Genomic DNA, 24,844 nt, shown 5'->3' on the forward strand with positions numbered 1-24,844 from the left:
GCCGTAGAGGGCGTGACCGGCGAGCTGGGACCATATGATTGGCTGAGGAGTGCGCGAATGTGACGTCATCGGGGAGAGATATATGCGACGGTCGGACGCCATGTTGGCCAGTTGAGTTCGCCAGGCAGTTGAGTTGAGTCTCTCTGAGTTCGCCAGTTGAGTTGAGTTGCGATCTGATCTCGAGTCGTCCCAGTTCGTTGAACAGTTGAGTTGCGATCTGATCTCGAGTCGTCCCAGTTCGTTGAACAGTTGAGTTGCGATCTGATCTCGAGTCGTCCCAGTTCGTTGAACAGTTGAGTAGAGCGTCCCAGTTCGGTACCGGAGTGGCAGTTGAGAGAAGTGAGAGCTCGTGGCAGTTGACGGTTCGTGCCATTTTCTACAGTTCGTGACCACAGCTCGTTGCAGTTGGCAGTTGGCACTCGGCACTCAGCAGTTGGCAGTTGGCACTTGGTTTTTGGTTGCTTCGTGCAGCCCTGCGTTGGACCGACGAGGCCTGGTGGCGCTTGGAGGCGGAGGCAGAGGGCCGTGGAACTTGGAGCGAGGTGTGCGATCGGGCCGAAAGGAGCGGTGTTGGACGGCAGCCACAAGGACGACAAAGACAGATAAGCCCGAATCCGCGTACACTGTACACGACGTGACTTGTTATTTTCGTATTAATCTCCCTCGTTTTGTGTTTGATATCAGTCGTGTGGGGACGTCCCGATTTAGTTATTAGATTACCGGCGCGTGCTTTTTCACTGGCTTTACTTTTAATAATAAATCCTTATATTATTTTCTGTACATATTTGAACGCAGTTTCCTGGGTGTTTCATTTTAATAGATAAGGCTGCGGAGCCTTCGCTGCGTCCCGCCATTTCGCGCGTTGGTGTTGAACGTGAGTCCGCCATTGAGTGTTCGCCTCGGGAGTTAAAGTCTCGCAATCGGTCATCCGTAACGGTGGTGTTAATCACGGTTACGCGACAAGTGGTGTCAGGAGTGGGATTCGAATCCGTCGGACAAATTTTTTTGTCCGCGGCGAGACATCGACACGGTCGGGCGTACATTGCGTCCGACGTTCGAACGCAAAATTTGGATAGGCGAGGCGGAGAAATTTAATAATCAATTGGGCATACGGAGCGCGATATCGCGTCTTCGTCAAATTTAAATTGTGTTTTTGGTATTAAAATAAATACGCGCGCGGGAAACAATCTTCCGGAAAGCGGATGTCGGAAATTGATGAGATGGAAGTACGCAGCGAGGCCTCCGTCAGCGTCGGGAGTGAGCCGGAAATAGGGGAATTAGATGTAGAGGTGAGCCTTGGAACCTCCCTCGTCCCGAGCACCAACTTATCCCCCTCCCCTACCGGGGAGCCGGGAGTAGTAGGAACGGCCCCGACAACCGACCAGATGTTGGGTCAATTGCTTCGAAAAATGGAAGAGATGGAAAATAACATAAAAAAATATATGGGAGACATGATTCGGGGAATAAATGATAAAATTGAATCTGAAGAGGGGGAAGCTAGATTGGGTGGGGAATGTCCACAGGTGGATGGGGAATGTGTACAGGTAGATGGGGAATGCCTGCAGGTAAACGTGGAGAGTCCACAGGTGAGCGGGGAAGGAAATTTGGAATGTGAAAGTTGTAATGGGGAATGTTTCCCACATTCTGGCCTGGTTGTTTATCGGGACCGTGTGGATGTCACAACACCCCAACCGGGGGATGAATTTGGAATTGTGCAGCACCAGGGCGGTGGTGCGGAGCAAGAGGGGGTAGAGTTTTTGGGGGTCCGTGCAATGGAGCCGGACCAGGTATTTATTGGGGATATTGATCAAAGCCTGGCGGGGCCAGGAATGATTTGTAATGAGGATGATTTGATCCAGCGGCTGGAGACCTGTGACAGTCCCATGGAGGTAGAGCTTGTTCAGGCCCAAAGGAGCCTGGGTGAAGAGGTGAGTTGGTCCAAGGAGGTGGTTGGAATGACCGAGGGGACGCTCACTGTACACTGCTATTTGGAAACCGAGGCTCCAAAATTGGACAACCAGTTGGGGGAGTGTGTTGGCTCCGGGCTGGATTTGGATCTTGGAGGATCGGGAGATAGAGCTTCTGGAGATTTGGTCCCTGTAGGGAATTTGGATCAACTGCAGGGAGGGGCAGAACAACCGGTGGTAGAGGTTGTTCCCTGCAGCTGCGGTTTGGCAGTGGGAATGAAAATTTGTAAAATAAAATTTAAAATAAAATTACAATGGGAACTTGATTTGGAGCAGCCATGGTTGGGATTGGTCCCCGGGCTGCGGGATCTGGATATGGAGAGGTCATGGGTGATGGCCTCGGGCAAAAGTTGCCCCTTTCAAAATTTGGGTATGCCAGCCAGCTGGGGGGCTGTGATGGCGAGATTTGGACGTGGGGTCCAGCCTTGGGTGTCGAGGTACGACCTGGGTCCCACGGGGGGTCTGGTGGAGTGTGGCGTCCCTTGTCCGTCGGGGCGCCGTCCGAGCTGGTGGCTCGGGCCGGCAGGGTCACCGGACCCTGGTGGGGGTTAAGACCTCCAGGGAGGTCCGAGGTGGTTTCTCAAGCCTGGGATGGCAAATATTGAGGACCACTGGGGGGAGGTGTTGTGGGTCGCGCTTTGGTGGTGGCACCGCAGATGGCCAGCTTGGGCCTGATGTAGTGATCACCCGGGCATGCGACCTGACACCCTCTCCCTGAGACTCTGGGACAACCAGCATGTGGTGACCTGGCATGGTGGTTGGTCTATGGACGCGGGTCAAACCGAATGGACAGGGATGGAGATAGCCTGCCGGACAACCATTGGGGCATCTGTGGAACGTGATGGTGTGAGTGACCTTCCACAGATGCTCCGTTATGATTTATGGACTCTCGGGTTGGGAAGAGAGCCATGGGGATGTGAATCGGGAGATGTGTAACGAGCCGAGCATATGGGCCATGCTCGGCTGGCATGTGTATGGCAAAGCATCCTTCTTTGGTGAGGTTAGTGAAATGTGATAAATGGTTGGCATGGGTAATCTGTGGGTTAGATGCAAATTTAAGGGTGGATTTTGAAATGTCATGGTGGACACTGTACAGTGACGCCATTATTGATCCGGGTGTGTAGACCAAAGTGTTGGAGGCTGTGATGAAATTAATAGGGTAGCAAGACAGCTTTCAACTGGTTGCGGGGGCAACTGTGCTGATATTTGGGACGCGGGATGATGGGGATGTAGTTGTGTAGCCTGAGGGTCAACGTGGTGCTGTGCGTGTCCGAGGTGTGTGGACCATGTCTTCTGGGTGGGTCTCCTGGTGGAGCATGGCTGTTGACTGGACCTTGGTGTGGTCAAGTGTGGGTGAGCACTGGGGGGCTGCAGTTCTGTAGTCGGACTGGGGGATGATGGGGAGGTGCAGGGGACGTGGCTGTAGGGATGCCACGCACTGCGACCGTGCCCCCCAGGGCCGAGGTTGTGTGTGCGGTAGTGTGTGTTGTGGCAGCAAGTGCTCACCACATTGGCCAGCTGGGGCTGCTGCAGCTGTGTTCCTCGCAGGGGGGGCCGAAGGATGGATGGTGGGTCGCACCCTTATGGACACTCATGGGCCATGTTGGCGTTTTGACTGCTCACCTTGTCCCGGTGACCCTTGCACGGTAGAGGTGCAGAGCTGTCATGGCCATAGGTAGTTGTGTAGCGATGATCACCGTTGGATGCGGATCCACATACCTGCCAGTGTAGTGGGGACAAAAGAGAAATTTGGAAGGATTTGGTAGGCCCAATGTGAAATTTTGGGAATTGTATGGGTGGATTGCACTTTGAACCTGACCAACCTGCAACTACCTGCACTTGAGGTGAGTGTTTTAAGGAGTACTGTCCCAGGCTTCAGGATTTGCTTTGGGAAATTGGGGACATGTAAATTGGAGTTGGGAGGCGGGTGAGAGTGATGACATGGCCGGTGAGGGGATGGAATGGGAGCCACACAGTCTTGTGGGTGGCGTATGTTTTTGTGTTGTGGTTATGTGTTTTGATGTGGTCGTGAGAGTGGAACCTGGAGAGTGAGTGATGATTATTGGAGATAATGAGGGGTGATACTTGTGCTTTTGGGAAGATGTGATGGTTTAAATGTGAACAGGGGGAATTTCACATGTAGCAGGCCATGGCAAGCCTTGTAACACCTTTTACACCATCTATGGAATTGTACTGAATTGTGCTGAGTTGTGTGGAGAATTGAATGGCAGCGGGGGAGGAAGTGTGTTTTGGGGTCTTGTGGGTGGGGAAGGTGTGTGTGTCCGCAGGTACAGAGCAAGCTCTGAGGAGCGATGCCTGCGGGCCCCCCTCTGCGGCAATTACCCCTGGCAGCCGGTGGTAACTGGAAATTGGAGCTCGTTGGTGGAGGGTCTGGTTGGGCGCCGCGGGGTGAGGAAGTCCCCCGGTGACCCGTGTTGCTGCGCGGAAGCAGGAGGCAAAGGAGCCTGGTGTGTGTGGAGACCCTCACCGGCGAGGTAACGGCGGAAAGGGGCTGTTGGGCTGTCATGGGGCCAAGAGGTAAAGGGGGGGGGGCAATGAACTTGTAAGTCGGTTGACTTGTTTTTGGGACTGCGGGCACCACAGCCTGATGCGCCCCCACCATCTTTTTGTGCGGTACCTCCCCGCTGCCTAGTTGAGGAAAGCACACACACGTGAATGACATCAATGCCATGGTCCTGCAGGGGGTGTATTGGGAATAAGTGCTTTGTTGATTTTTGAAATGCCTTGATGACCTATGGAATGAGAATGAGTGGTTAAGGGGTCTGTGTTGCATGAATGTGGGCGAAATCCACCGAGCCGTGTCACTCACCTGTAACATCTGGACAGGGCCCGAGGAAATTTAGGGGGATGCATTGGGGATGGCCCCGCAGGTAAGGTTGTGTCTTGTGGCATCCACCGGGGGACGCGGTCTGTAGACCGGGGTATGTACAAAGGTTAGAGTTTTGAGTTTTGGAAAGATGGTTAAGTTTTGTGGTTAAGTTAGTGTTGTGTGTTGTTGTTTCCTCCCTCCACAGGAACAACGAAGAAGATGTACATACTTGCATGATGGTTAAGGGGTTCAGCATGTTAAGGAAGTGTAGGTAGGTAGTCCGACTCACTTCCCACAGCCCTTCCTGATTTATTTCGTAGGTTAATTAAGTGTGTGACAGTAAGTGTTAAGGCTGGAATGGTAGCCCTGCGGTGAACCTTGCAGGAGCTACGGTTCCAGGGGGGGGGCTGTGTTATGAATTTGGTAATGCAACATCTAGAGCTAGGTAGATCTGAATAGGTAGGTATTCGGCTGTCGTGACAGGGACTCTACATGTAATAAGTTATTGATGTTTAGGCGGTTGTCGGGGTAAGATGTATGAGTGTGGATCTACCTGGAGATTCGAGTGTTAAATAGTGAGGGGTTAAAGGTAACGCCCCTGTGAGTATCACCTAGTAATCAAACCTTTGTCCTTTATGGCACTGCAAACCACATAAACATTAGTTAGGTCCTTAGCGCAACATTAAATAATCCCCTTTCCCTGACAAGGACTTCGTATTAAATTGACAGGAAACCAGGCCAAAAACACCACCACAATTGGCCGCCACCGTGTACACCTCCCAAGGCCTATAAACCGGGCCGGCACGTGTTATGCCAGGACCGCAGGGTCGCGTAACGGGGGAGATGTTAGGAGTCGCATGCCGTAGAGGGCGTGACCGGCGAGCTGGGACCATATGATTGGCTGAGGAGTGCGCGAATGTGACGTCATCGGGGAGAGATATATGCGACGGTCGGACGCCATGTTGGCCAGTTGAGTTCGCCAGGCAGTTGAGTTGAGTCTCTCTGAGTTCGCCAGTTGAGTTGAGTTGCGATCTGATCTCGAGTCGTCCCAGTTCGTTGAACAGTTGAGTTGCGATCTGATCTCGAGTCGTCCCAGTTCGTTGAACAGTTGAGTTGCGATCTGATCTCGAGTCGTCCCAGTTCGTTGAACAGTTGAGTAGAGCGTCCCAGTTCGGTACCGGAGTGGCAGTTGAGAGAAGTGAGAGCTCGTGGCAGTTGACGGTTCGTGCCATTTTCTACAGTTCGTGACCACAGCTCGTTGCAGTTGGCAGTTGGCACTCGGCACTCAGCAGTTGGCAGTTGGCACTTGGTTTTTGGTTGCTTCGTGCAGCCCTGCGTTGGACCGACGAGGCCTGGTGGCGCTTGGAGGCGGAGGCAGAGGGCCGTGGAACTTGGAGCGAGGTGTGCGATCGGGCCGAAAGGAGCGGTGTTGGACGGCAGCCACAAGGACGACAAAGACAGATAAGCCCGAATCCGCGTACACTGTACACGACGTGACTTGTTATTTTCGTATTAATCTCCCTCGTTTTGTGTTTGATATCAGTCGTGTGGGGACGTCCCGATTTAGTTATTAGATTACCGGCGCGTGCTTTTTCACTGGCTTTACTTTTAATAATAAATCCTTATATTATTTTCTGTACATATTTGAACGCAGTTTCCTGGGTGTTTCATTTTAATAGATAAGGCTGCGGAGCCTTCGCTGCGTCCCGCCATTTCGCGCGTTGGTGTTGAACGTGAGTCCGCCATTGAGTGTTCGCCTCGGGAGTTAAAGTCTCGCAATCGGTCATCCGTAACGGTGGTGTTAATCACGGTTACGCGACAATATGTTAAAAAGTTAAATTATATATTTTTAAATATTAATATTTAGAACTTTTTTTATTTCTCATCAAAGTTGATTTGACAAAAACTATTAGGGAAATATAGTAGCGTTTTTGATCATGCGTGCCAGCGCTCACCTTAATAAAAAAATACATGTATATATTGTTGTGGTTTTGAGAACCCCTCACTTGTAAATACTTGTAAATAATAACTCTTGTAAATATCCCATCATTTAATAAGGTCAAAGGTCGCACCCATAGTTAGTCCATATGCCACACGTAGGACACCATAGGACTTTAGTCATTTCCTTAGTATGTGTTTCAGATAAGGCTGTGTTCCCAATAGTTGAATCTGCGTTGCATTAATCAAATAAGGTAGGCCCCATTCATCACATTCAAACCTCTCTCTCTCTCTCTCCAAGCTACCCCATCATGCCCACTTACAGTCGGGGCTTGTCCCTCCCAATTCTATAATGCGCCTTCGCTTGCCAGCAGCATTCGCTGCATTGAGCCGTCATCGCTGCCTTAAGCGCTCGCCCCGGCCGCCATTACGCATGCAGTCAAGCTGGAGAAGAAGGGGGCGGAGCACCAAGAACGAGGCGTGGCCCAGTTAACGTTCCTTCAAGGGCGGAGCCGGTGAGCCCTCGCAACCCAATCAGGGCTGAGGTGAGCTCACTGATAGGCGTGGCTCGATGAAGCGCGCATTGATTTCTAAGCGCGTTATATAAGCGCAAGCGCGAGGACTGCTTTGAACGACTGTGCAGGGGACCGTTGCTGTTGAGAGAACACCAAGAAGAGAGGAGGGAGAGAAGCTGAGTAAGGAGTTCACGAGGAGATTGAGTGGGAGAGCCACGCCAACAGAGAGGGCACGGACAGAGCTGCGTTGGAACGAGCCGCGCTGGGGAACTCCTAATTCATATGAATTCATAGGAACTGTGCATACAGACTTGCGAAGGACTTCCCTCCCCCCCCCTCCCCCTCACCATATGGAAGGTCCGGTCGCGCGCCAACGATACGCGCTGGCTGCCTGCCCGGATTTTCGCCACGGTACGAGTCGACACCTGAAGCCGTACCTCAACGCCTGAACCATCTGCTTGGACCTTCTCCTCCTTCCACTACCATTCCGTGTGAGTCTGTCTGTTTGTCCTGGGGTCGTGATAAGTTAAGACTGTTTAGGTAAGCCTGCCCTGTGTCCTTTTGTTTCTTCTTCTCCCTGTACATTCTTCCCTTTTGTTTCCTCTTCGGGTTTGGTTGTACATAATTAATAAATTCACTTGTTCTTTCTTTACTCTGGTTTCCTCTCCATCCGATCGCATCCATCCTTTCTCTCAATTGAGTACCTGTGGCACAATCAGAACCGCTATAATCGGGTTAGTCCTTGTTAATAGCTCGAATCGCGGGTTGCTAAACCGCTCGGCAATTTCCATCTTATCCGTGGTTCGAGCGGGAGTTATTTCCCTGCTCGCGGTCGGGGTTAGTACGTAGGTATTTGGGGACGTCATTGACCAATCACCCGAGCTAATTCCGACCGGGAGGAGCTTCATAATTTCCAGGATTGGGGGACGGCCAGCTTAAAAGACAAGGGGATTAACCCCCCCCCCCCTTGATAAGGGGAGAGCCGACCCCCAAATCCGCAACAAGATTTTAAAATCTCACAATGAAGTAAGCCAAAAACTTCTTCCCTGCTTCCCAGCATCAATTTTAATCAGCACAGGAAATAAAGACTGGCCCAATGAAGCAATCAAAAAATGTTTTCAAAAGTTATAAAATCAAAGTTTACAACAATCTGCTCCATGATGCAGAAAGAAACAAAAAAAAAACAACCAAACATACAGCAATAAACAAACCAAACTAGGGGGAAAATAAATAAATAAATAAATAAATAAATTAAAATCGCCATTTATTTTCAAATACACAATGAAAATGCAATTTGGTAGTAAACAGGAACGGAAACAGGAGGAACACCACGGGCCCGCACAGGGCCAGGGGCACAGACACCACCGTACACCTAAATAGAGACACACATGGATGGGTAATTGGGCTCTGCTCTCTGGGCTCTGCCATTGACACAGAGATGGAGAGAGACAGCCAGATAAGGACAGATATTCACATGACATTATCCACAAAAAGTGAAGTGTGCAATGGTCATAAGGATTTTCACAGGTTCACATTAACACCAATCCTGGACAACACTGTTTCTCTGTTGAGAAATCCCTTTTCCATAAAAAGGTTATAAATCCAAAACATTTTGACAAACAAAAAATTTAGAAACCAAAAATAAAAAATAAAGAAAAACACATGTAATTTACCCTGAAGACTAAAGTACATGGTAAAGCATGTCCAAATAATACACTTTCACCTTGAACGAAAGACTAAATGCATGGTCACACAATAAATACATGCATCCTGGCCCTAAATCAAATGCTAAAAATGGCCTCTAAACGGTGGTTTTTATCCTGGCCCTAAAGCCAATATACATGTTCTGAGCTGACTTGCTATTTCCACCTTTTTGGTTTCATCAGCAGGACAAAATGGGCCAATACTAAATAACCAAAGTAATCATATGAAATGTTTTTGGTTAAAACGATAATCTTCTTCTTCTATCGATATATATTGTTGCGGTTTTGAGAACCCACACAGGTAACATCATTAAAGGTTAAAGGTTGCACCCCATAGTTAGGCCACATTCAACACGTAGCTCACCTTAGGACGTAAGTTATTTCATAATATGTGTTTAGGATAAGGCCATTCCCAATAGTTGCATCTGCGTTGTGTAGAACAAATAAGAGTAGGCCCTGTTCGTCCATTTTTGCAGCCTCCCTTCAATCGACACCATTAAGCGCTATCCAGTCTGTACTCCATCGCCCTCGCGGTTTGTTACATTTCCTTTGCCAGCAGTGTTCGCTGCCGCTGGGCTTCCGCTCAAACCAGCCCAAAAGCCACGAGGTAAGGCCCGAAAAGGGGGCGGAGCGCAAGGGGGGAGGTGTGGCCACGTCAAGCAGCCGTCAAAGGCGGAGCCGGTAAGCCCTCACCAGCCAATCAGGGCTGAGGCGACATCGCCTGACAGGGTGTGGCTGGACATTCCAGAGGGTTTGCTAGGCGTGGCAATATAACCCTTCGCACGAGGCCCCCACCTGAGTTTTGAGAAGGGAGAGGCGCTCACAAAGTTCGTGTGCAGAGTTGAGTTACGAGGCAAGCGCTTGATCGGAGTTGAGTTATGAGCCGGGGTCCTCAGTTGAGCGAGCTACGAGTCTTGATCGGAGTTGAGTTATGGGAGAGATGCTTGTTGAGTTATGAGAGGGAGAGACGTGCGGTGACAAGCCTTGAAAGGATTGAGTGCGCTTTACAAAGTACTGGCGCGCGGCACGCATTGCAGAGGACTGCAGCGTTGAGAAGGGCTGGTGCAAAAGGACGTTGGTGAAGGGTGCTTGGTAACACCATTGGGGAAGTGGCGCATCGTTCACAGCAATACCGGGAGCGCGTATAAAGGCGCCGGTACACCTATTGCATACGCAATATAATCACCCAGCTTACCTTTCCCCGATATACAGTATAATTGTCCGCCTCGCGCCTACGCCATGCGGAGAGCTGACTGCCGTCTTCCACCATCTGCACAGTACGAGTCGAGGACCGGACGAGCTGTGGACCCTTGGACACTCAACGCGACCATCTTCAAACCCCGTGTGAGTGAGCCTGAGAGTGAGTCTGAGAGTGAACGGGCTCGTGTCCAGGGACAAGTATAAGACTGTTTAAGGCTGCCCTGTGTATCTGCTTCTTCCTCTTCACTGTACATTCTCTTCTTCTTTTCCTCTTCTAATTGTAGAAAGTGTGAATAAATTGCCTGTTCTTCCTGGTTTCCTCTTAATCCGATCGTCCTAGTCTTTTCCTCAATTGGGTAAGAGTGGCACGATTAAGAACCGCTCCAATCAGGTTTAGTACCTGCTAACGGCCCGAATCGCGGCTCGCTTCGCTCGGCGTGTCCACTAACGCCGTGGTTCGGGTGGGGTTATTTCCTTGCTTCACGGTCGGTGTTAGTACTTAGGTAATAGGACTAATTCGACCAACAACCCTATTTAACACTGACCGGAAGGAACGTGATAGCCCCGGGATTGCGTCGGCCAGTAAAAGGACAAGGGGATTAATCCCCCCTAGATAAGGGGAAGGCCGACGTTTGAGTTCCGCAACAATATAAAAGAAAGTTTTTGTTTGTTTGTCTGCGCAAGCTAATCTCTTGAACGGTGAAAGATAGGAAGAAACCTCCAATACAAAAAATGTTGGGACGGGCCCCGGGAATGTTTTAGGCTAGGTGGCGAGGCCGGTGTTGGGGCGGCCAGCTTAAATAGAACATGGAGAGATGTTCCTCGGAGAATAGAACATGGAGAGCCTCGGCCGGGCTGGCCCCATTTCGCAATTAAAAGGTGAGCTGAATTATAGTAGTCAATCTTCTATGGCCGCGAGTAAAAGCTGAATTATAGTAGTAAATTCATTCAAAAAGAACCCGGGCAACGCCGGGTGCTTTCGGCTAGTAAAACAATAAATCACTGATGAAACCACCGCGGGGCTGTTCAACTGTAGCTGATAAAAAGTGCAAACTCATATCTTTTGGTATAATTCTGGGATCAGGGAGCACTCTATGTTATTGTATCGAAAACTTCTTGAAGTTTGAGGAGTCTGTTGACAAATTAAATCTACAATTCATCAGCGAGATCAAAGCAAATTGCTCCACATATTCTACTAGTGAAGGCACCTATGCATCAAGTTGGCCGCCTTCATGCTCCCAGATCTAGTACATTCACACAAGCACATACACAAGGACCAACTTGTTGAGAAAAAATAATTGCACAAATACACAACACTTTAGATCGCCATACAACTATAGCTAATAGTTTCGCAGGTTATACTGGTAATCAACCAGCCCCCAGGGAGAGGAATATGGGAGAGATCAGTAGCACTGAAAAAAGCGTGCTGGAAAGGGCCCAGGCAGAGGGGATTAGGGGATGCACCCCAATAGGGAAAAACAAAACCATGGCTAAAATTCTAGATACAGCATGTTGAGATGGCTCTTAATGAGAAATGTTATTAGACCAAACAAAATGAAGAAAATGTCCCTGGCTGCTCACATGCAAACAATAAAGAAAATATACAGAATTACCTTGTTGATGAATGACATATTTATAGTTTTGGTAACAGAGAAAAGGGCACATGATATTAAATACCATCATGAGGCTCGAGTTTCTGGTTGTGAGTGCTGTCCTTTGAACGACCGTAAACAGACTACTTGGTTTTCTATTTTCCCAGGGAGTCAGAAAAGCTATACCTGGCAGAAATTGCAGGCCCAGTGTGCGTCCGGGTCATGTGGTGCAGTGTTTGGATCGAGGCACTTCGGATGGAACACTCGGGTGCATTCATCACATGGAAACACCTCACCAGCATTCTGGCACTCAAAACAGTACCAATCCTTGTCTTCATCTTCCTCCTGCTGGAATAGCAAGTCCCGATTAACCAAATCCACACAATTGCAGATTTACCATGTTGTTGAAACAAACGCTTTCGTGACCATAAATCTTCGTTATCTGTGTAGTCTAATGCCCACCTTTAGCAGCAATTACATTGATAAATATTACCTTTCCCCACCCTCCCCTGGATTTTCATCGTCACAGAACTATCCACAAGCTGCCAATATACATTAGTGCATGAAATTTTGGAATTGCAAAAAACTGAGGCATGATGTCGATTTATTATTTATTTCAAAACCTGAATTATTCTTGAATGTTCTGATTAAAATTGTGAAAGCATTTGAAAGCTTAGGTTCAATTGAAATATATATATATATATATATATATATATATATATATATATATATATTATATATATATATATATACAGACTTGGCATTTAATATAGAATTTTTTTTTTTCTTGACTTGGGTTTACTTTCTTAACTCAGTATATCAATCTGGCTAGTTTCTTTTACACTTTGGTGATTTATTTGTTAAAAGAACCATGTCACTGATTGTCTGTCGCAGCAAGAAGTCCACAACAGGATTATATCACAGGTGGCGTGGCAAAATGTACGGACAGGTGCATTTGATGATTAGCTTCACAGTCGGGTATACAAGGGTTGTTGCGTTCTGTATTAGTGGAAAACAACTGCTGCACGTCTCCAAAAGTTATTGCCGCTTCCTCTGGAGATGGTCCGTCAACTCGACAATGCTGTTTGTCATGGAGTTGTGGCTTTACGAAATTACGGCATGAAACAGCGTGCTATTGCTCGGCAGTATGGCATCACTCAAGGTCAGGTGTCAAAGATCCTGAAACGAAATGCTCAGAGGGGTGTCCCTACTCCAATACCGAGGCCAGGATGTCCCCGCAGAACCACAAGGAGGGATGATCGCAGGCTGCACCGGTTAGTCCGCAATGGCCGTACCAAGTCAGCTAATCGGCTTAGGGCTGAGTGGCAACAACTGACAAATGTGCCTGTATCCAGAAGGCTAGTCAACCAACGACTGGTTCAAGCAGGCTATCGTGCCAGGCGTCCCCTGAGAAAGCCACGCCTGACCAGACAACACCGCCAGCGCCGATTGCAGTGGGCCAGAGAGCACCGTCAATGGCAGCCAGGACACTGGAATCACGTGATCTTCAGTGACGAGTCTAGATTTCTGGTCTATCGTCAAGATGGCCGCGTCCGAGTGCGCAGACAAGTGCATGAAGCCTACAACAAAGATTGTATAGTGCCAAGAGTCCAAGCTGGAGGTGGTGGGGTGACCGTTTGGGCTGCTTTTCATGCAGGGGGCAAAACTGACCTGGTTGTTCTGAATGGAAGCCTGAACCAGTTCAAGTACAGAGCCATTCTGGAAGAAACATTGCTTCCATTTGCTCGTGCAGCCTTTCGAGGAAACTTTGTCTTCCAAGATGACAATGCACGGCCTCATCATGCTCGCATGATCCAACACTTTCTTGCTGACCGTGGTGTAGAGCATATGGAGTGGCCTGCCATGTCCCCGGATATGAATCCGATAGAGAACTTGTGGGCAGAATTAACGCGTCAAATCGACCACTTGGACCAGCAGCCGACCTCTGTGCGTGAATTGCAGCAGGCTATTGTCACTGCATGGCAAGCGATTCCTCTCTAAACCTTGGCAAATCTCGTGAACAGCATGCCTCAACGTGTACGTGCTCTCCTGAATGCTCGTGGGGGTTACACGAAGTACTGAACTGTAATTTTACTGTCCGTAATCCCAGTCGTAATTTAACCCTTGTTTTTGTTTAAAAAAATTTGGCTAATGTGCAAAATGAAGAGATACTTCTGGAAAACGTACAGAAGTTTAACACAGTACTGTCCATGAATTGAGTTCGATATCAGTTTACATCACTTTCAAGGATCAATTTATTTGTTTCGAAATGTCAAATGTGGTTTTTGTTTCTTTTAAAGGTCACATTAACAAAATCTAGAATAATTTCAACATAATTCCAATGAACTTTTGGTTCTAAGACATCTTGAAAAGTAAGTTCACCCCACAAAAAAAATATTCCATATTAAATGCCAAGTCTGTAATACGAAGTCTGTAATATGTATGTATGAGAATGTATGTTCTCATACATACATACATTTTTTTTTTTTTTAACTTCTGCTATTATTATCGCTCTAATCAATAAGTGGACACAAAATACTACTTTATAAAATGGTAGCCTGGGTTAAACCAGCTTGTCAAAGTATTGTACCATTTACTGTGCCCATATTTGAGGGCAGGGGTGGGAGTGGTGGGTGAGGGGTGAGGGGGAGGGTTGGAGAACGGACAGCCAAAAATAAATACAAAAACATCAGGGAAGAGGGAGTGGGGGAAAGGGAGGATTATATATTCAATTGTCAACATATTAACATTCCACAAGTAGTCTCAGTCTTTCATTATTTGCATGAAATAATTCATTAGAGATACAATTTGACAACAAATCTGCAGTTCAGGTTCAAATGGGGCGACGCATTTGTGGTGCACATTGACTATGGGGACAAATGTGTGGTTTGCATTCCCTGTGGCAATGACTGCAGTGCGGGTACAAATGCGGTGAAGAAACGGTAGAAAGCATTCACTTCGGCGACGAATCTGCAGTGCAGTTTCAAATATGGCGACAAATCTGCAGTACAGTTCAATGGTGCCGTGCGTGCACCTTTGGCAATAAATCCACAGTGAATACTCAAATGTGGTGACCAATTCCACAATAACGGTTAAACTCGAGCGATAAATCAGCAGTGTTGGTTCCGGTGTGATGGCAAATGCACCATGGGTATTCAATTGTGGTGAAGAACATGTGAAACGGGTTCAATTAAGGCTACAAATATCCATGGTGTTGGTTCAACTGCAGTGATGAATCAGTGACGCACATTCAATTGTGATGACGAATCTGGTGTGCACGTTCAATTGTTGACATCGACAGATGCAGGTTCAATTGTGGCAACAAATCTTGAGTGCATATACAATTGCGGTGTCAAAATCTGTAGTGTGGATTCGACTGTGGAAATGATTCCATTGTGCAGATTCATTGTGATGGCAAAGTCACAGTGGGATTCATTGTTGTGACAAATGCACTGTGCATGTTCATTGTCTGCGACGAATCTGCGATGCAAACCGATTCTGGAGACAAATCCGCTTTGTGCATTCACTGTGGTGACAAATGTGCGGTGCAGATTCATGGTATTGACAAATCCGTTGTGCACACATATGTGGAAGTGCTTCAGCTCACTTTACCCCAGTGCTGAAATCTGTGCCGTCGGCCTCACAGATGGGCTAGGGCCGCGAGCAAGTTTCGTCAGGGGGAAAAGGAGTGGAGATAGAGTGGATTGGGCGTTACGGGTATGATGGGCCTTGCCATGCTTCCGTGGAGCAGTCAGACCTGCCGTTGGTGCATCCGCAGGAACCAAGAAGGTCAGGTTCATGTCTGATTCAGATGTGGAATGGGAACCATTTTGTTTGCCATCTACTTTCCTCACCAACTGAAATGAGAACCATGGTGGTGCATGCAAACTCGGGCCAGCATGTAGTGGGTGCTTGCACACAGTATGGGCTGCGGAGGTTCGGCCATCACATGGACTTGGGCAGTTTGGCAGCCCTTGCACTTGGGCAGCTGCTACAACACTAATCGACTCAGTCACGGTATGCAAAATCACTATTGCCTTCCATGTTTTTCACTTGTACTCTTTATGTAGTTCGCATTTATCTCCTTCAAAAGTTCTGTTGAAGCTGTGGTAAAACTCACTGCTGACTGTATTCAAACCTGATTTCAGGTTTGAGGTGCACTGTGAAAAAGCAAAAACATTATTCTTGTTTGTTAAAGATAAGTTGACATCTATTCCACTATCACCTGGTGTTGGCCTAATGGTTAGGGCGGCAGGCTTGTGATCATAAGGTTCCTGAGTTTGAATCCCGTTGAATTAACGCCAGGTGGGGTTAGCGCCAGGTTCACTCAGCCTGTCATCCTTCAGAGCTCGGCAAAATGAGTACCAGATACCTGGTTATAGAGAGGCATTGCATCAGTGGTAGATGTGCCCACAGAAAAATGATGCAACCGGCAGCTGGGTGGCCGCACACGAACCACCCATCTATTCCACCAGTGGGTAGGAAAGATGCCCTCTCAAAAGTGCAACAAAAGTCAAATTTCAAAAAACAGAAATCTACATCAAATCATATTCAATTTGTTTTTACTTTACAATCCGTTTAAGAAAAAAGATAAAGAAACCACCACTTAGCAGAAAACTGAAAGTACAAACAATTTCTGTGGAAACCCCCATATCTTACCTTTGTAGGTCTATGATTGGCTATGATAAGCATATGACGTTTTGCAAACTGTGCAGGGGCTTGACCGATCAGTACTGTGCAGGGGCTTGACCGATCAGTACTGTGCAGGGGCTTGACCGATGTGGCTCCTTTTATGAAGGAGTGTTTTTTGGCTTTTGCGGATAATATGCATCTCATTTGGCTCAAATATTAGACAACGCTGACTTACATTGGAGACTTTGGCCACTTTGTATCTTATGGATCAAGCAAACACATGGGAGAGGTCAGTATTACTGGCAAAGAAAAACGAGTCAATAACGATGCCAATGAAGTCAGGTTAAACAGGCTTGGGGAAATTATCAAATGGAAGCTGCCTTAGGTACACATGGTGAGATGAGGCCATCCTAAAGCAGCAGCTTTGTTGGATTGGAAAAAGTGAATTTTTTTTGTTTAAGCAGATTACATTACCGAGTTGGAAAGTGCAATAAATTACTTGTTCCCGACTGAGGCAGACTTAACTAAAAAAAAAACTGCCATCCTGGTGCAGTGTCAGCATGGGGGGCACGGCATGGCCCAAGAGCATGAGGTCTGTCAGATGAAGATCTCTGTCTTTTAAAGTTGTGGATAAATATCCCAAGGCATCTTTCAAAACGAGTAGGCCGTTGTGTGCTGGTACCCTGGATAAATTTCCTGTTTGGAGTTAGCCATTAATTAGCACTACCTGCAGTAGGTGGGAGTGCTTGGGTGTGGATATGGCACAGGCATGGTGGGCTGAATGACCTCCTCAAGTGCCTAAGATTGCTGACATTTCCTTGAAAAAAAGGGAAACAAAAAACTGCATCATGCAGGAAAACACCAAGCATGGAGCAGCATAATTTAGGAATGACAAAAATTTTAATTATGTGGCCACCCAGAAGACTTGAACCATGTTTGCCTGGCAGAAGGGACAACTAAATAATGTTTTCCTACAGCTGGAAAGCTATACACAGAGCTGTTGCATTTTGCACAGGGTTATGCTAGGCTGCCAGGATGATTTAGCAAGAATGGAGGAGACAAAGACTTACAAAGTCATCACCCGGAACCCAGTAGCCTTCCTGCTCGATGCCCATTTTGGAGCCCTTGCAGCCCACAGTCATGGTTTCAACAATGAGACCATCCTTTACAGCCAGGGATAGCTGCCGTGCACACTCCTTGGGAAACAGGCTGAATGCGCGTACCATGTACCTGCCGTCGAAGCAACGTGCACAAGACATACACAATGAGCCATGTTCCTGTGATGGAAGAATTAAACGAGTACTAAAACACTCAAATATTTAATGACTTATTCGCTCAAATTACCTTTAAAATTTCCTCTTAACTGTACTTGCCATCTTAGAATAATGCCACATTTGTACAAAATACATAGCATTAAAAAGCTAACTTCACCTAACTACAAATCGTGAATTCCCCCATGCAAAAAAGTAAGGGCATCGCTCCCTGGTGTTCTTTGCAAAAGCCGGTGGTCGATGTGTACCGACTGAACAGGGAACTGCCAGATATTCCCCATATCCCCCCCCCCAACCCCCCTACTGCCGTAGTCTTGCTGGTGAAAGCTAATGTACAATCTGTGTCGGCAAACAGGTAGAGTGAAGGATGAAATCAACAAGACATTGATTGCGGTTTGCTGGTCGCCAAGGGGAGCAAGAAACGGATGTTTCGGCCATTAACCCTTCATCGAAGCAAAAGAGCAATTTTGCCTTTTGTTCGGAGAAATGACTAATTGAAATGAGAACTAGAACGCCACTCAGTAGAGCGCATACTCGCGCCGTGGGTCAAGTTTGAATAGTACGATTTCACAAACGTTTGAGGGAGTAGTTAAGTGACAACACAAGACAGACACTGCACAGATATATATATATATATATATATATATATATATATATAATATAGAAGATTAAAAACACCTCACAGCCACGAAACACGAAATTAAAAACACCTCACAGCCACGAAATTAAAAACACCTCACAGCCACGTGATTTAAAAACACCTCACCACCACGTCATTTTACACCTCACCACCACATAATTCAAAATACCTCACCACCACGTGATTCAAAACCACCACCACGTTATTAAAAACACTTCACAACCACGGAAACAAAAGTTTCAGGGAGTAGTTCAGTGACGACTGTTACGGATTCGTCACTTCCGTTGTTGTGGTTCTCATCCACTGTAAACATTTTTGGTTCCATGTACTATTATTGTTATCGTTTAAGTGAATTGGAGATAACTGTTTTCAAAAGGCCAAAAAAATTAATGTTTTAAAAAGAAACCGGAAACCGGACGAAGAAGAAGAGGAAGAAGAAAAGGGAAGAAGAGGCGGAGCGATTGAGGTGGACAAGGAGCCGAGCTGCGTTGAGGTCTTGAGCAAACGCTGGCGAACGGGGGTCATGAGTGAACTTTGGGTTTCCTGGGAAAGGGATTCCTGCGACAGAGTTGTTATCGCTGTGACAGATAAACCTGCATGACAGGTTTTGCGGTTGATTCCGAAGAGAATCATTGGAGTGCTGTTACGTCTCGAGTACGGGCCGGTTGGCCAGTTTTGCCTCGCGCCCGATTTCGCATCGCTCTGGGCTCTTCACCTCACTTCAACCATTTCACCACATCCAGACGTTAACCTGGTGTGTGTGTGTGTGTGTGTAACGTGGATTTTGAGTGGGAATTTGCGGTTCGCCGATTGGGAGCCGTTGAATGTCCATACCCGAAGGTGTGATTTCCAAGTCGCCTCTTGAAGGTACCTTTGCCCATCTTTGGCAGTGTGACTGTCAACCGAACGGGATTCTGGTCTCGATACGACATCGTTCTGACGATCACTGGAGCGTGAATTGACTTTGGCTTGATGTCGGGATAGAGACATTGGGAATGTTCTTTTCGCTCACTTGGAGCACAGTGAGTTACATTGTACGAAACTGATGGTACCATCATAGGAATGATATATTGGTTGCACAATTGATTAATATTGTTATTGTACTGTTATTCTTGTGTGACCTTAATACAATACTTGTTTGTTGGTAACAATTGGTGTGGTTTCACCATTGATCTTTGACACACAGAATAACACATCTTTCTGCCGTGACTCCTCTCGGTGCTCGGAGGTACACCGTGACCGGGGTTTGGGGAGGAGCACGTAACACAACAGACACTGCCCAGATATGTAGATATATAGATAAATAAACCTGAAAATTGCAGAGCCAGAATTATTTTTTGGTCTGGGAAGCCCATGTGAGGTTTCTTCTTCTTCAGCCTCTCACAACCCTGGGTGAATATGCGATCTTTTTTTAAAAAAAAGTTCGAATTTTGCCAAATCTGTTTTATTCGTTTGTTAATATACCTCAGCTATTGACAAATCTGGAATTATAATTTTATTTGAGGTTCAAATTAACCTGGGACATTGTGTCAAACGATGCCTGCAAGTCTGTACATGTGATAAATAATTAATCGTCCACAGTCGAAGACTCTTCTTCTTCACGCAATAACAACTTCTAGCTTCCAGACCGTACATCCAATCATCTTCAAATTTTGCACACTTGTTACTCTTCATGACTTCTACTACAGTATGACGTTTCACGTCGATCAATGAAGTGGTTCAAGAGATATAAATGTTTACTCCCGCCAGGGAGTAATGCATTCAATCGTGTCCGTGTGTGTGTGTGTGTGTGTGTGTGTGTGTGTGTGTGTGTGTGTGTGTGTGTGTGTGTTGTGAACAAGATATCTGGAAAAGTTCTGAACTGATTTGGATGAAAGTTGGTGGGATGATTGCGCTTGGGATAAGGAAGAATTGATTAGTTTTTGGTGAAGCTTAGGATATTATTCCGGATCCAGGAATTTTTTGAAGGATTGTTTACCATTGGAAGATAGGGCTCATTTTTTTTTAACATTATCTTCTATATATTCTATACTTAACATTGTGATATGAAAATAGTTTTCATATTTGTTGTAAATGTAATTTAAACTCGTGGTTATGCGTTAGAGCGGTGTATTTTGTTAGCAGCGTCATCTTCAAGGTTCTTTTTTTTCTAATAAAGACATATTCTGTCATTTTAAAACGACCAAAGTGTGTATTAGGTTTCCCCGTTTCATAAAATGTATCGTTTGATACGTATAATGCTTTAAAACTGTTTTTTTGTTTTGTTTTGTTTTTACCTCAGAAGAGATATCAACATTTACCTCAGCGAATGTCAATCGCGGTGTCAGTATTTGATGAACTTATAAAGACTTAGGTGAGTTGTAAGGGTGACACGCTTGTGCACGGGATTCTTCCCAGAAGAATGAGTGGTCGCATTAGCTTGTACGACTTAAAATGAGCGAGTTTTGTTTTGACGTTTGGGCCAGTTTTACATGTTGTATCCCTAAGGAATGAAACGAACGTTTTTCTGGCTTACAATTTTATTTGAAGTCACACGTGCCTCAAAATACACTCACTTATATAGAATTGAACGCTGAATCCGAAAATGTAAGTGAAATTGCCTTGTTTTTTTCACATTATCTTCTATATATTCTGTATGTATAATATATCTGTGCAGTGTCTGTCTTGTGTTGTCTTCTCTTGTGTTGTCACTGAACTACTCCCTGAAACTTTTGTGAAATCGTACTATTCCAACTTGACCCACGGCGGGAGTATGCGCTCTACTGAGTGGCGTTCTAGTTTTATTATTTGCGTTTAATTAACGATATCTGCCAAACCACGTGACCTATCGCAAATTCCAAAAGGACGTTTTAGTAGACTGATATTCTGAACAGATTTGTGAAGTTTCCCCTCGATTGGATCACAAATGAGGGAGGAGCTAGGTTTTAAATGTTTGTGCTTAAAAACGTCATATCTCTGAAACCATGTGATGCATGACGTCATGCTCGCCGACTTTTTTGTTCGTCATGGGTATGCGATTCTGCCTGCAAAGTTTGGCCTCGATCTGTTCAGGCGTTTTGGAGAAAATTGGATTTTAGTGCTTTTCACTCAAAACAATATGGCGGCCGAACCACGTCACCTGTGACGTCATAATTACCATTACAATATTCTGCAGACCGAGTTCCTCCTATGGTAAAAATTTGCTCTCAATCGGTCCAATTATTGCAGAGAAAATGGTTTTTAAAGGAAAACAGAAAAGAAAATTGCCGAAAAAAACTTCCTGGATCCGGAATAATTTCGAGCTTCACCAAAAACTAATCAATTTTTCCTTATCCCAAGTGCAATCATCCCACCAACTTTCATCCAAATCCGTTCAGAACTTTTCCAGATATCTTGTACACACACACACACACACACACACACACACACACACACACACACACACACACACACACACACACACACACACACAATCGAATGCATTACTCTCTGGCGGGAGTAATTAGTGTCTGTGCTTTGTTGTGGTTATTTTCTGTTCAAACTTTCATTTGCATTCATTCGATTCCTTGCGACTATCAAAGCAATTGTTTTAATTCTCGCAGCTTAAATCATGGGCATGTACCGATTTGTTTTGGATTACTTGCTTGCATTCGCATAAAGTGTTCCCCAAGTCGACAAGTGTAACCAGGCTGTGCAACACAGCTTAGTTCCAAACTTGCATTTGGGGTTTTTTGCCCAGTTACTCACTCTGAGACTTGAATGGCAGCCAATTATGAAGCGATCCTGAAAAGCGAGTTTAGCAAGATACTTCTAATGAGATAAAATACTTGAAGAAATGAGAGAGTGATCACGATATAGATAGTCAGGTTCACTATGTTTTTTCGTTCAAAATTTTTGGAGATTAGCAAAACTATACATTTTTGGAATATTCAGAGCATGAGGAATCCAAAAATTAATGTTTACATTTGCGTAGACACCTTTGCGAAAATGACACTCAGGACAGTGATGAGGATCTGTAAAAGCATATTCCTGAACGGTATAGACCTCGTAGATCCTGTGTATAGGACTTATAGTTCAATCTGATACTACCTATAACTTCCTATAACAACCTATAACTTCAAAGGACTTGCAATATCATGTATTATGTAATAGTTATATCACAAATATAAAGACAATGGTTTTCAATTACCTTTGTTTGTTGCTTTTCTATAATCCTGAACACTATTTTGAGGCCTTTATTGGATTCCTTGGCCCAGAAAACATAGGATTAGCATATTTAATTAAGTTTATAGGTCGACTCGAAGCCGAGATCGCGCAAAATATGTATTTTATGGCGGCCATTTTGAAAATCCAAAATGGCGGCCATGCAGGTGTCTGTGCAAATGCCAACATTGATTTTCAGATTCTCCATGCTCTGAAGATTCCAAAAATGTACAGGTTTGCTAATCCCAAAATTTTGAACGAAATTATATTTGTTAACATAGTGAACCTGACTAAGATGACGAAACCGAATTTGAAGTTGGGCCTAGACTTGTATATGGTCCACCAGCGTCACTGCGAAATATTGTGAAATTGTAAAAAAAAGAAATAGCCCCGTGGGGGACTGACGGTTATTTCCCCACGGTTTGCGAGTAGATTTTAAAAAAAGTTTCCGGAATTTGAGGCGAAACCCCCCTTTTCAGCCTCTTCTGAGGGCGGATCCGGAAGGGGAGCACAATCACATGAGACCTTACTGTTCTGATGCATCGTACCAAATTTGGTCCAAATTGGTCATGTAGTTTTGTGAGGAAATTATGTTTTTGGGGGGAATATGAGGGATTAGGGTAGGGATCCCATGCCCCCCCCCCCCCCTTTCCAAGAGAGATACAGCCATGGGGAGCACAACTTAAGGTTAGGCCATGGTTACGATGCCGCAGGGCCAGTTTGGTCTGGATCCTGTTGTCAATTACTGAGATGATGTTTGAATGAAATAACAGTATTTGTGGCAAAACCCCCCTCTATCAAACCCTTTAAATGGGTGGATCCACATGGGGAGCACAATCACATGAGACCTCACTGTTATGATGCATTGCACCAAATTTGGTCCGTATTGTTCAGGTAGTTGCGGACAAGAAGATGTTTGCGTGAAAATTATCGATTCGGGGAAGGGGCCCGTGGCCCCATTCTGGGGGAAATACAACCATGAGGAGCACAACTTAAGGTTAGGGCATCGTCCTCCTTGACGATGCTTCTTGACGAGTTTGATCTGGATCTGTGTGGCGGTTTCTGAGAAGATTTTTGAATGAAATACCAATATTGGGGCAAAACCTCCTTTTTGCCCCCTTCAAATGAGCAGATACAGATGCAGATGGACCTTGCTGTCCTGATGCATTAAACCAAATTTGGTCCATATCTATAGGACATGGTCAAGTAAGAAGATGTTTTAGTCAAATGTTAACAGACGTACATACGGACAGACGGACGGACACCAGGACACACGTCACCGGGACCGGGGCTATTTCGTATTAATCTATCTATAATTCCACTAATCTCTGTGTGTCTGTGTGTCTGTGTGTTTGTGTGTTTGTCTGTGACCGCTGTTTCTCGACAACCACGGGTCCGATATACTTGAAACTTGCCAGGTATATTGCTGGGGACCCGAGGATGTGCCTTTTCAAGGTTTCATATTAATCGGACAAGTAGTTACCGAGCTATGGCGATTTCTTTACCAAACTCCGCAAGCCGTTCGCTTTGGACCAAACCATTTCATGTAAATAGAGGGGGGGGGGGGGATTGTCACCGTACTCGCAAGCCGTTCGCTTTGGACCAAACCATTTCATGTAAATAGAGGGGGGGGATTGTCACCGTACTCGCAAGCCGTTCGCTTTGGACCAAACCATTTCATGTAAATAGAGGGGGGGGATTGTCACCGTACTCGCAAGCCGTTCGCTTTGGCTTTGCGAATGGACCAAACCATTTCATGTAAATAGAGGGGGGGGATATAATTTTAGATATATATATAGTACGGGCATGCCCTAGTAACCTAAAATTTGGTGAAATCGTCCCATTTTGAATAACTGGATTTAAAACGAATTTAAAAAAAAAACTGTTATTGCAAATCCTTTCATCAGAAAATACATTTTAGTTCCACAATTAGTCAGGTTCACTATGTCAATAAATTATATTTCGTTCAAAATCATGGTAGATTAGCAAACCTATACATTTTTGGAAAGGTTATAGCATAAGGAAACTAAAAATCAATGTTTACATTTGGAGAGATACCTGTATGGCGGCCATTTGGGATTTTCAAAACGGCCACTGTAAAATACATATTTTGTTCTATTTCTGCCTCTAATTACCCTAAAAACTTTTAAAAATATACTAAACCTATATTTTCAGGGACAAGGAATCCAATGAAAGTATCAAATTAGCGCTATGGGGAATGGTAAGACACGAATCAAAGGTTTTGAATTGCAAAATACTGTCTTTATATTCGCGATAAGTTGCATAATCAAATACATGTTATCATTTTGTACAGGCAGTTAATAACATCAAAATGTGTCACAATAATTCATATCACCAAACATACACAGGCAGT

At 45.7% G+C, this 24,844-nt stretch overlaps 1 protein-coding gene across 1 annotated transcript in view; it reads right to left on the reverse strand.

Annotated features, from left to right (window-relative positions):
- Window positions 1–24,844, reverse strand: part of ZMYND11 (zinc finger MYND-type containing 11) — a 159,512-nt gene that overhangs the window by 53,563 nt on the left and 81,105 nt on the right. Inside the window, exons 3-4 of the mRNA XM_068130009.2 lie at window positions 17,448–17,607; window positions 11,932–12,093 (exon numbers count right to left, since the gene is read on the reverse strand). Coding sequence (XP_067986110.2) covers window positions 11,932–12,093; window positions 17,448–17,607 — 322 coding nt within the window. The remainder of the gene's footprint in view (window positions 1–11,931; window positions 12,094–17,447; window positions 17,608–24,844) is intronic.

This window comes from Myxine glutinosa, chromosome 1, assembly GCF_964187855.1.
Source record: "Myxine glutinosa chromosome 1, kmMyxGlut1.1, whole genome shotgun sequence".
NCBI classification, from domain to species: domain Eukaryota; kingdom Metazoa; phylum Chordata; class Myxini; order Myxiniformes; family Myxinidae; genus Myxine; species Myxine glutinosa.